Source organism: Leucoraja erinacea, chromosome 14 (assembly GCF_028641065.1).
Source record: "Leucoraja erinacea ecotype New England chromosome 14, Leri_hhj_1, whole genome shotgun sequence".
In the NCBI taxonomy this organism is placed as follows: domain Eukaryota; kingdom Metazoa; phylum Chordata; class Chondrichthyes; order Rajiformes; family Rajidae; genus Leucoraja; species Leucoraja erinaceus.
Window position 1 is genome coordinate 16902454 of NC_073390.1, and position 12540 is coordinate 16914993.

At 41.5% G+C, this 12540-nt stretch overlaps 1 protein-coding gene across 2 annotated transcripts in view; it reads right to left on the reverse strand.

Annotated features, from left to right (window-relative positions):
- Positions 1-12540, reverse strand: part of plod2 (procollagen-lysine, 2-oxoglutarate 5-dioxygenase 2) — a 138664-nt gene that overhangs the window by 49103 nt on the left and 77021 nt on the right. For both annotated transcript variants that reach the window (XM_055645684.1, XM_055645686.1), the window contains exons 5-8: positions 5380-5492; positions 5137-5200; positions 4143-4240; positions 2822-2923 (exon numbers count right to left, since the gene is read on the reverse strand). In XM_055645684.1, the coding sequence (XP_055501659.1) occupies positions 2822-2923; positions 4143-4240; positions 5137-5200; positions 5380-5492 (377 nt within the window). The remainder of the gene's footprint in view (positions 1-2821; positions 2924-4142; positions 4241-5136; positions 5201-5379; positions 5493-12540) is intronic.

Below are 12540 nucleotides of genomic sequence, written 5' to 3' on the forward strand. Positions count from 1 at the left end.
GTTAGGCCACATTTGGAGTAATACGTGCAGTTCTGGCTGCTCCATTACAAGGACAATGTGGAGGCTTTGGAGCGGCTGTAAAAGAGGTTTCCTTGGATGCTGCCTGGATTGGAGGATATTAGCTACAAGGAGCGGCTGGACAAACCTGGATTGTTTTCTCTGGAGAGTCAGAGGTCGAGGAGATGTTTGATAGAAGTATTTACAATTGTGAAAGGCATAGATAGGGTAGAGTCAGAACTTTTTTCCCCCAGGATGGAACTGTTAAAGACTAGAGAGCATAGCTTTAAGTTTGGAGGGGCAAAGTTCAAAGGAGATATATGGGGCAAGGTTTTTTGTTTTTTTTATTACAGTCGGGGGTGCCTGTAACACAATGCCAAAGGTAGTGGTAACGGCAGATATGATCGGGGCATTTGAGGCTTTTAGATAGGCATGTTGATATGCAGGGAATGGAGTGATATGGATCACATGCAGTCAGAGGAGGTTAGTTTAAATTGGCATCATGTTTGGCACAAACATTCTGAGCTAAAAGGCCTGTTATTGTGCTGTACTGTTTTATGTTCTGTATTATATCTGAGTGGTTTGGTTATTGATTACATGAGGTTTGCTACAATAAAAAATACAGTGAGCACACAAAATATGCTATTCTGCACCCCCTGAACTCAAATCATTCCATATAAAAGCCACTTATATCGTCAACCCTTCATTATGTGGAAAGCAGCCAACATCTAGGATAATGTACCACAATTTAAAACTTCATGCTTGCGCCTTTAAGCCAACCATTAAATCAAACATACATCCGCACCACTGTACACTTTTTTCAGATTGTTATTTTAATCGCGGACTAAAAATATAACATTTGAAGAGCACGTAACATATGGAAGTGCCATTAGCTTTAGTATTTATTTTCTACCTTGGACAAAAGACATCATGTTCTTAAACATGTTTAATAGAGTACTTCAACATTACAACCACACCACCTGTTTTTCCCCTTCCATTTTCAATAGGTATCTGATGATATTTGCAATAATCCCTTGGCATAAACCAACTGCAAACGTTGAATGAATTGATTTGGCTGAAGATTCAGCACAGATGCAAAAGCAATTATGTCTGCAAAATGTTCCTTGTATGAGTAGTACGCAGACCAGAATAACAGCCTACCTCAAATCTGGTCTTTCTGATTTCCGCCTTTAAATTACTTCTGTAGTTTCTATTGTTAGTTGCTCAACAGATGAATATCAATTGGATGTGCTTACCTGCAATAGAGAGCTGGAAATCTGACCAGATTGCAACAAAGATTAACCTTTAAACGTGTTATGTTATCAATTATTTTCACCTTCCGCTTTGGTGAAGGTGCTGTCAGAGGGCTGTTGGATTGGACTTGGGTACATCGACACTGAATGTCAGGGATGAGTTTCTGAGTCAAGGTGGCAAGTGACTTAAAGGGGAACCTGCTCCCACACGCTCACTGCAATTGCTCTTGGTGGTTGAGATCGCAGGTTGGGAGGTGCCCTCAGAATTGCCAGCAACTACAGCTATTGTGAACTGGTGGCAGTCAGAATGTAAGTTGATGTCGTAGACTCAGAGCAGGGAATAACGCCCTTTAGTCCAACTCATCCATGCACTCAGCAAGGTGCCCCATCCAAGCTAATATCTTTCTAATCCTTTCCTATCCATGCACCTGTCCAAATGTCTTCAAAATGTTGTTCTTATACCACTATCCTCTGTGCAAAAAGGTTGCCCCTCAGGTCCCTCGTAAATCTTTCCCTCTCACCTTAAATCCAGACTCTGTTCATTCGCTTTCCATGGCTCTGATCTGCTCTTGAAGCCGCAATATTTACACGGTGGGTCAGTTGACTTTCTGGACAATGCTGACCCCGCACGATAGTGAGGGACTCAGCAATGGGAATGCCACTGAGTATCCAGGATAGGTGGCTAATCTAAAGACGGATCTTGACCCGAAACGTCACCCATTCCTTCTCTTCAAAGATGCTGCCTGTCCCGCTGAGTGACTCCAGCATTTTGTCGAGGTGGTTAGTCTCTCTTTTTTGGAGATAAATATTGTCTGGGAATCTTGTGTCATGAATACTTGCCAACCTTGGCCTGAATGTTGTCTCCCTCTTGTTTGTGTGCGTGTAGGGGAGATCTGCGTAATTTGCTGAGAAGTGCAATGCAAATAATAGTGCTCAACGTAAAATGGTCACCATATCTGACGTTATAATTGGAGGAAGGTATTTGATGAAGCAGTTAAAGGTGGTGTGGTTAGTTCCCAAACATCTGCCGTAATGCACTGGGATGGATGAACAATCTCCAGTGAAAACGGTTTTCCTCTGTGCAAGGTACGAGTCCAACCAGAATCTCTGAGTCTGCTTTACACTCCAGTTAATGGTTGTGTCTCCATGCAGGATACTCAACAATTGTATCCAAGATAGATATTCTGTGTTCACTGGAGCATGTACATCATTTTGCTAACACTGCATAATGCAGTGTCTAAAACAGTCAGGACTAGTTCTTTCAACATGCTGCTGGGACAAGCACCCCGGCAAGTTGTCTTAGAGTCCTGTGGCGAGTTTTGAGTCAAGACCCTTCTATCCATTTCTTCTATCCAGAGATGCTGCTTGTCCCGCTGAGTTGCTCCAGTATTTTGTGTCTATTTTCAGTGTAAACCAGTATCTGCAGTTCCATCGCACTCAGGTATAATATTTTAAGTAATTTCGTCAATTGTTTAGCAAATGTACATTTTGCAGACATCATTTTGTAGGCACCAAACAAAGAAAAATGTTAAATGCAAAAAATGTAAAGCTAATAAAAACCAAGCACTCACACTCAGGGATGAGAATTCCAATAGATCGGTGTCACAGATTGTGCAGCCAGTTTCTGAAGTCCATGCGTCAGGAACATAGTTACCCATATAGTTCAGCAAGTGCTAGGTAAGGCACACAAAGACATTGAAATATTCACATTAATATAGTACAGCAAGACAAAAGAAACCAAAAAAGATATTCAAGCAGTTAAACTTTGAGAGTTATTTGATGAATGCCAATGAAAACTCTGGCATTGCAACCCTTCAATTTTCATTTATATACTGAAATTTAAATGTTGCATTTAAGGCCAAGCAAAAACCTATTAAACCCATTTTTGAATAGGTCGGTAAAGCCACGTACTTTATTCTCATGTCACGTCACTTAGTATCAGTACTGGCTGAACTATTGTTTGTGTTAATAACTGCAGAGTTGGTCTTGATGGAATAATCCATGAGTTAGTGTTCCAGTTTCTGACTGCTCCCAGCGATTTTTGGCTGTCAACTCGGGTGTCACATTTGGCCACTCTTATCCACCGCTGTTGACCACCCTATTGATTATTACCTTCTGGCTAAGACTGGCAGAACTGAGGCTGCTGAGGGAACTCGCAGCTACCATTAATTATGAGACACGCCAATATACCTTCAGGACAAACATGGAGGGGTATAAAACTAAATTGTTGAAATAAATGCACAAGTTCCACAGTTACTGGGATTTGTTTCATAAGTACATGGGTTTGGGACGTATAACCAATGAACAGGCCATAATTTGGAATTCGTAAGAGGAGATAATTAGAATCTAGTCATTGCCCCAGCATGGATTGTTCACTACATAATCGCATTTATCTGGCCATTTTGCAGAGCTCACAACAGATGACCCATGCAAATTCAGGGCAAAGATAAGTAAGCAAAAATCTAAATTAAATAACTGAATATGTGCATGCCTTCCTGTAAATTATAAAAATCTGTTCAGATGCAACAAGTTATGCAGAGGAATGAATTTGAGTATCTTACTTCTAAGTCAATTATACAGGATTCAATTTATTCTTCCAGAATGTGAAAATGAGCAAGTCAGGCAGATTCTAATAATGACACGACGCAGGTTTGCATCTGCTGCTCTCCGGCGCTCCCTAGTAGTTTGCACTCATGGAACAGGAATCAATAAGAACAGAAGTAGGCAATGAGCGTCTCGCTGAATCCGAGTGACACAGGCAAAATGCTGTACAAAGAATGGTCATTCTGTCCTGTACACCTGGGAAGTAGCCTGTGTAGCTTCTCTAGAGGAGTAAACAGCAAATGGGTTAATCACTCCAGTTAATATAGTTAACAGAAGTAGTTCTCATACTTTGGTCTGTTTATTGCCATGGATTAGTACAGGCAATGTGTCAAATATTATGTTCCTGGTTCTGACCCTGGTTGGTTCAAATTTCAACTCTACTTCATCTGAAAAGGAAGAAGAAAGCAAACAAAAATAAATTTAGAATATGTACACCAGTTTTCATGTACATAAGTATACATTATTAATGTATATGCAAGTGGCCTGCGGTAGTGTGATGATCAATTGGTCGTAAAAGCAACTGGAATAAGGAAACAAAAGTGGACCACTAAAATGGAGATTGAAAAGTCTGCAGGTGCTGGAATATAAGACGAGCAGCAAGACTTTTGCAAGATGGCTCACTGACACAAAATGTATTACATTTAATTTGTTAAATCATTATTCCTTTAAATGCAACTGATAAGCAGATGAACTCAGCATTATGATTGTCCACTTTTCAACTACATGATGTAAAATATAACCTACCAAAACATTTATAGTTCTATTATTCAATTAGCCAAAATAAGTCAATAATGTTCAGGATCTTCCCCATCAAACCAAAATGTCAGGCCAAACACCTAATAAAAGGTCTGCAAATGAACACTAAGAAATCTACCAACCATCCCCAGAGGCATGGTAGAAGGCTTTCTTTCCCTCTGCCACATGTAGGTGTGTAACAGTGAAGGTCTACTATTTATTTACCAGAATTAGAGTAGCAATGGAGCTCAGATTTAGTAGAAGCAACCTCAGAGAAATTTGCAGAGACCTCTATCAAATTATGAAGACCAATACAAAAATTATTTACACCAATCTAAAACAAGAGATGTATGTTTGGCCAAATATTGATCCTTTTCAAAGCTCCATTTCACTTTAGTAAGTTATCCCACTCATAGACGGAGCCAAAATATATTACTCGGATTGATACATACTGGGAGAGAAACGTGATAATAATTGCCAGGCCCTTCAATACTGGGTACACATAAATATGCACCACTGCCACTACTGGTAGAATGTCTGAGCTTACCCACAGCTCCATTCAGATTTTGGAAAATGTTACTTTTGTGATCCAAAGTTATGTTGAGAACAACCTAGAAGAAGAGAGAAGAAAATTAATCTAAAGGAACTTCAAGTGCCTTAACAACCCCGAGAAATCATTATAACTGCTATTCAATGCAGAATAAAAAAATAATTACAGAATTATTAACATTAGTAGCTATGATTTTACAACCTCGAGATCTCATTTCTACACTTTTTATGATTTACTCACTCTCTTTACAGGATCCACATAAATTTTGGTATAGAATAGTTGATCATCATCATTATCTTGCAATTGCCATTTCTCCACAATGCTGTTAATGGAAGAAGCATACCCAATAATACCTGAAAAAGATACAAAGATTGGAGCACAATGCCATTCCACGCAAAATAAAAATAACTTTCAAACTTCCTTCAACAGCTTTAGGAAGTCTGGAGAAAACAGGGAAATTAGTGACAGATTGAAACTTGTTTTGGTTCGAGAGCAAACTTGAGGTGTTTTGTGAGATGCTTTAGTTGTTAAAGGCAGTATATCAATGTAATGTTGTTGTCAATAGTGCTGAGTGCAGAAACAATACATTTAAAACAAAAGCCTTCAGTTAATTTCATGGCTGACAATTAGAAGATCTTCTCCAACAGCAAACTGCAGAGCTGTAAATTACTAGATTGACTTTCCATATAGGCGATTTGTCAATAACTGTTCTCCATTACTTCTCATGCACATTGCAAAGAATCAATGTCTGCAATGTATTTATGCTCTCCTTGCTGCAAAATTCACCCTGCATTATTGAGAGGTGTCTTGCATTTTTATACGCTGTATTGTGTCGAGATTCTCTGGGTTTAAGCTACTCTTGGCGTAAAAATAAAGCACAGCAGCATCTGTTCCAGAGTTTGCTACCTGTCATGAAACTGGATTGGGAACTACTGGTAATTCTCACCTCAGTGCTGCCAACAGCTTTCCGGCGGCACCAGTTGTTCACTTGACAACGTCACTAACACGGCAACACTTATTACTGCCATACCGACAGAAACTAAAACCATCCACTTTAGACATAGTGTGGAAATAGGACTTTAAGCCCAGAGTTCGCGCCGACCAGCGATCACCCCGTTGACTTGCACGATCCTACACACTAAGACAATTTGCAATTTTATCTAAGCCAATTAATGTACAAATCTGTTTGTCTTTGGAGTGTGGGAGGAAATCGGAGCCCCCAAAGAAAACCCACGCAGCCATGGGGAGAACGTACAAACTCTATATAGACAGCGCCCATAGTTGGGATCGTACTTGGATCTCAGGCGCTGTAAGGCAGCAAACCTACCGCTGTGCCACTGTGCGGCCCCAATTTGCTATGCTTTTAACTTCCAACACAACAAGGAATAAAACTCACAGGAAATTGGTAATGAGACATAAACTAAAGGGCTGTGACTGCGACATTGATGTGCAGCTGGCTGCATCTACCTCCCCAAGTTTTCAGCGCTGCATATAGTTGGTTCGCCTGCTATTTATTGTAAACTTCTGCAATCACTTCAGTTGAAGACTGCTACAATCTCAGCCTGTCTATCATCCTTGCATCAGGGCCACTTGCAGGACATGACCCAAACAATGCTGGGGACACTGGGCTGGGGAGGGGAGCATGTTCAATGAAGACACAAGATCTCCTTTCATGTTTGTTATCATATGTTTGCCATCATCCCCATGGTGGCCTCTCATACAGCCATCCATGGAGAGAGATTTTTTTAACATTGCAACTCTCAGTGACAAAGTTATAACAACTGCCACCATTGTGGGCAGCTGCCGCTAGGAGCCATGTAGGCCTGAGTTCCAAAGGTAAGTGTTCCCAGTTTCTCATAATTTTGGTGATTACATGATTGGGCATTCGTCCTAAACCTGGTTCTTGGCTTAGCAACTAAATTTGGGTGAAATCAAATTTCTCAGCATCCACTAGCAAAGAGTACGTGCTGCTGTATGGTATGATGACACAAGTGGCCTGGAACACCTTGACTTACCTCCAACTCACTGAACCAAATCAATCCAGAATCAGACAAAAAAATGAGTCATTCAGCAGTTCAGACAGCATCTCTGGAGAAGAGGAATAGGCGACATTTCGGAACAAGACCCTTCTTCAGTTCGAAGAATGGTCTTGACCCGGAAATGTCACCTAATCCTTTTCTACAGAGATGTTGTCTGACCTACAGAGTGACTCCAGTTTTCGTGTCTATCTTCGGTTTAAACCAGCATCTGTAGTTCCTTTCTACTCAATCCAGAGTCTCCTGCTTTGTGAATTGGTTGTAGCTTCCATATTTGGTGAAGGCAGTGTGCAGTTTATTATATTGTACTATACACTTCTAAATGCAAAGGGTTGAAACAAGCCCTTCAGCCACGCCAATCCATCGATTACCCGATCACACTAGTTCTATGTTATCCCACTTTTGCATTCACTCCCTGCACATTAAGGGTAATTTACAGAGACCAATTAACCTACAAACCCATGTCTTTGAGACATGGGCGGAATCTGGAGCACCTGAAGGAAACTCACATGGTCACGGGGAGACTGCGCAAACTCTGCACAGGCAGCAAGCAAGGTCTGGATGGTACTTCGGTCTCTTGCACTGTGAGGCAGCAGCTCTCCCAGCTGCACCACTGCTGCTGTATTAAATGTAAATGTTCACAAATATACAGATTCATTTTTTAACTGTGTGTGTTACATTTGCTGAACTCATTCAACTGCATCTGGAAGTCTCTCAGTTTACTCAGCTAGGAGCAGGATTGCCTTAGTGATAAATATCTTTCGATTCAAACCTCCTGCAATAATTCAGCATACTAATCTCATGCAGGGTCTCTGCCACAGTTAGACAAACTGAAAGACTACTGCACCAGAAGTGACAAGCATTATATTGCAGATGTGCCAACATCTGGTACAAGTGAACAAAACAAAAGGACACTTAATGTACTAATTAAAACGTGAACAAAAAGCGGGAGATTTTATTTTTTGCTTTGGAACACAGACAACAAGCGAGACACACTGTACTGATTAATGTTATTTTTGCACACAGTGTACAGCATTTACAGAACAATTTGGAAACATCTCTGTCCAGGTCAGGATTCATGGCTACTGGCTTTCTGCTTTGTAAATATCTACTTTTATAATATTACGACTGGAAAATTTTGATCAAGATATCACAAATGCTAGTTTAATAAATGCCAGGATTTGTCACTTCAAGCTAATTGAGGTCAGATGCACTCAGTCACAGGTAATCAAAACAAGCAGGCAAGAGGTGATTGTTAAATATAATGAGGCTCCTTCACACTGTGACTCAAACTGTAACTTCTTGGGGGGGAAAAAGTGCTTACATCAGCATGGCATCAGAAATTACTGAAAATAAAGGCAGACTTCGTTGGAACCTTGCCAAAGTCTGATCACTGACATGTGGTTGGGAAGTATAATTGCAAGGAAGATTCACAGAATTTTGTGTTACCAGAGGCTCCAGTACCGTGTCAAACAGTTTAGAATCTAGACGCTGTGCTGTGCCAGACAAAGTGCTGAAGCAAATCAGCAGGTCAGGCACCATCTCTGGAAAAAATGAATAGGTGACGTTTTGGGTCGGGACCCTTCTTCAGATGGATGCTAAAGTTCCTTTAACTAAAATTATTTGGGATAACGAGTGACATGCCACGATCACAACGCTTAAAAAACATTTGGACAGGTACATGGATAAGAAAGGTTTAGGGTGATATGGGCTGAACGTAGGCAAGTGGGACAAGTGTTGGTGGGGCATGTTGTTCTGTGACTTACAGGGTCTGTTAAATTGGGTACATTGCAATAGAAAACAATACAGAACACAGGGAGACTAAATATTTGGTAGTTTAGTGGTTATAATAATGAACTAATAATCCAGAGTAATGGAGTTCAAATCCCACCATGGCACTAAATTCAGTTTAAAAAAAATGGAAATATAAAGTTGATCCAAGGAATAAAAAATGACCATGAAGCCACAGGAACATCAGACTGATTTATTAATTGCCCTTTTGGGAAGAAGCACTGACATCTGGTCCCCATGTGACTCCAGTCCCAGAGCGGCTCACTCCTAATTATCCTGTGGCATCTCTAAACCACACATTCCGCATGACAAATGGATGTGTCGTACATGGTGGGAGCCAGTCTAGGCTGCTAAATAATAGGTGTCAGCCTTGCCAAATAAGCCAGAGCATCAGTAATAATAACATTATTGTTGTCCGTGTTTTTCAGTGCGCCGAAGCTTCATACCACTCAATTTGCATCCCAGGAAAGTATTTGACTTGGATGCATATTGCTGACTTGGATGCATATTGCATCTGTACTACACGCTCTCATCATCATTTCGTATAGATGGCCTGCAACTGTATTGCTGGTTGCACTGTAGGTCCTCTGGGATTGGGTCTGCTCCCCCAATGGTGTGATCCCCCAACCCAATATTCCACCATGCACCCGTCTCCTCCATTGGAACCGAGCCCGTTCCCAAATGTAAGATTGCAGCCCTCCCCTGCCTGCTGCAGCAGTGAAAAGTTCAGTGTTCCTCTCTTGCAACTTTGTTTCGAAGTGTGTTGGAAGCTGACATGTAAATGGAGAAGCCTGCTTATTTTTTAAATACTTTGGTGGGGGGGGGGGGGGGGGGGGGGAGGAGAAGGATTTGATTGAAAACATGTACTTCAACACGACAAAATGAAATGAGGAGCGGATACTTAGAAAGAAAAGCGAAATCTCTACCGCAATGGAAAATATCTCGGAGATTGAGCGTCTGGATTGGGCGTGGCAATGAATCAAAGGAAGAAATGCAGCCGGCAGCCGTACATGCAAATGAATCCATTCCGATTGGACATCTGCGAGCATCGGCCATTCCGATTGGACATCTGCGAGTATCGGGCACGAATCGAAAGGCAGGAAGGGATCCGTACTGCAGGCAGACGGACGGATTTGAGTTTTATATATATACTAGACCAAGTGCAGACCCGTTGGGTCTGTTCCCCCAATGCCATGCCATGCACCCGTCTCCTCCATAGGAACTGAGCCCGTTCCCAAATGTAAGATTGCAGCCCTCCCCTGCCTGCTGCTGCAGTGAAAAGTTCAGTGTTCCTCTCTTGCAACTTTGTTTCGAAGTGTGTTGGAAGCTGACATGTAAATGGAGAAGCCTGTTTATTTTTGAAATACTTGGGGGTGGGTGGGGGGGGGAGAAGGATTTGATGAAAAACATGTACTTCAACACGACGAAATGAAATGAGGAGCGGATACTTAGAAAGAAAAGCGAAATCTCTACCGAAATGGAAAATATCTCGGAGATTGAGCGTCTGGATTGGGCGTGGCAATGAATCAAAGGAAGAAATGCAGCCGGCAGCCGTACATGCAAACGAATCCATTCCGATTGGACATCTGCGAGCATCGGCCATTCCGATTGGACATCTGCGAGTATCGGGCACGAATCGAAAGGCAGGAAGGGATCCGTACTGCAGGCGGACGGACGGATTTGAGTTTTATATATATAAGATAGATAGATAGATGTCCCAGACAGAACAATGAAATTCTTATTTGCAGGAGCTCAACAGAATATGTGAACATAGTACTCTGTAACCTAAACGAAAAATGTGTATGTGTGTGCGTGCATGTATAATACACACGCGCACGCATATAAAATCAAACAAACAATAATAGTGCAAAAAGACAAATCCAATGCCCCCCAATTCTATATAGCTCAGAGTTTATTTGGAGGTTGTAGTGTTTAATAACCTGATGGCTGTAGGGAAGAAGCTGCTCCTGAACCTGGACGTTACAGTTTTTAGGATCCTACATCTTCTTCCCAATGGCAGGAGGGAATGAGTGTATGGCCAGAGTGGGTCTCTGGTGTTGATGGCTGCCTTTTTCAAGCTGAATCCTATAAATCCCTTTGAAGGTGGGGAGGTCAGAACCCGTGATGGATTGGGCAGCGTTCATCACTTTTTGCAGTTTTCTTCACTCCTGGGCGTTCAAGTTGCTGAACCTAGCCGTGATGCAACCAGTCAATATGCTTTCTTCTGTACATCCATAGAAGTTCAAGAGTATTTGTTGACATACTGAAACTCCTCAATCTTCTAAGGAAATACAGATGTTGATTGGCCTTCTTTATAATTGCATCAATGTATTGGGTCCAGGAAAGATCTTCAAAGATATACACGCCCAGGAATTTGAAGGCGTTGACTCTCTCTACCATTGTTCTGTCGATATAGACGGGTTTGTGGGTCCTCATCCCTCCACATCCAAAGACCACAATTAATTCCTCGGTATTACTGACATTGAGAGCCAGGCTCTTGTGCTGGCACCATTTGGTCAGTCGATCGATCTCCCTTCTCTGACTCATTATCATTTGTAATTCATTCAACATTGGTGGTGGCATCGGCAAACTTGAAGATGTAGTTTGCTCTGTTTCTGGCTACACAGTCATGAGTATAGAGTGAGTAGAGCATAGATGGACATTCATGTCAAGGTCATGGAGTTCTTGCAGCTGGAAAGAAAGTCCTCTGCCTTTTGCAGTCTCTGCTGATGCCTAGTCTTGCCTTCACAAACATTCCAATGGATACAAAGCTAAGAGAAATGCCCGAATACACACAGGGAACTGCAGATGCTGGATTTTTGTGCAAAACACACAAAATACTGTCGTAACTCAGCTGGTCAAGCAGCACCTCAATATTCTCCAGAGATACTATCTGACCCGCTGAGTTACTCCAGCACCGTCTTTTTGGAGCTAATCGGTCTCTTGGGGTTTATATCACGTGTGCACACACAAACACAAATCTGCAATTGCCTATTTATATCCTGCATTATTGGGGAATTCCATACATCCTCAAATGACAGAAGAGGTAATTTGGAGGCGCATACGTTTAGGGACAATAAATGCATCAAAACTGATCATTATGCTTAACAGAACCTTTACTACTATTTCTGTCTCCATTTTGAACTCCAAGTTTGGAACCAGTCCAAATTGGATGAGTAAGATTAAAAAAAAAATAATGTTCTCTTTTATTGGTTGTTCAACTATTATTCAATACGATGACTCCTGCATTTCATGGATTCACTTGAAACTAACACATTCTCATCTTTTTAATGGTTTGGGGGTGAAATAACAGAGAGCCCGACAGAGGAGCTGTTGATAACAGGAGAGCGTTTTCTCATTACGTGTGCCAATGGCGCCACCAGCAGTGGCTGCCTCGCCGACAGTCTGTCTGTCCTTTCTTCTTTTTTGTTATTTTTAGTGTATTAAAAGTATGTTTTAGTGTTCCTTGGTTTGTTTTAAGTGGGGGTGGGTGTCGAGCTTCTGCTGTTGGAATAACTTAGGTCACACACAGCGATTAAGATCCAAAGACTTTATTAGCGTTACAGCATAGGTA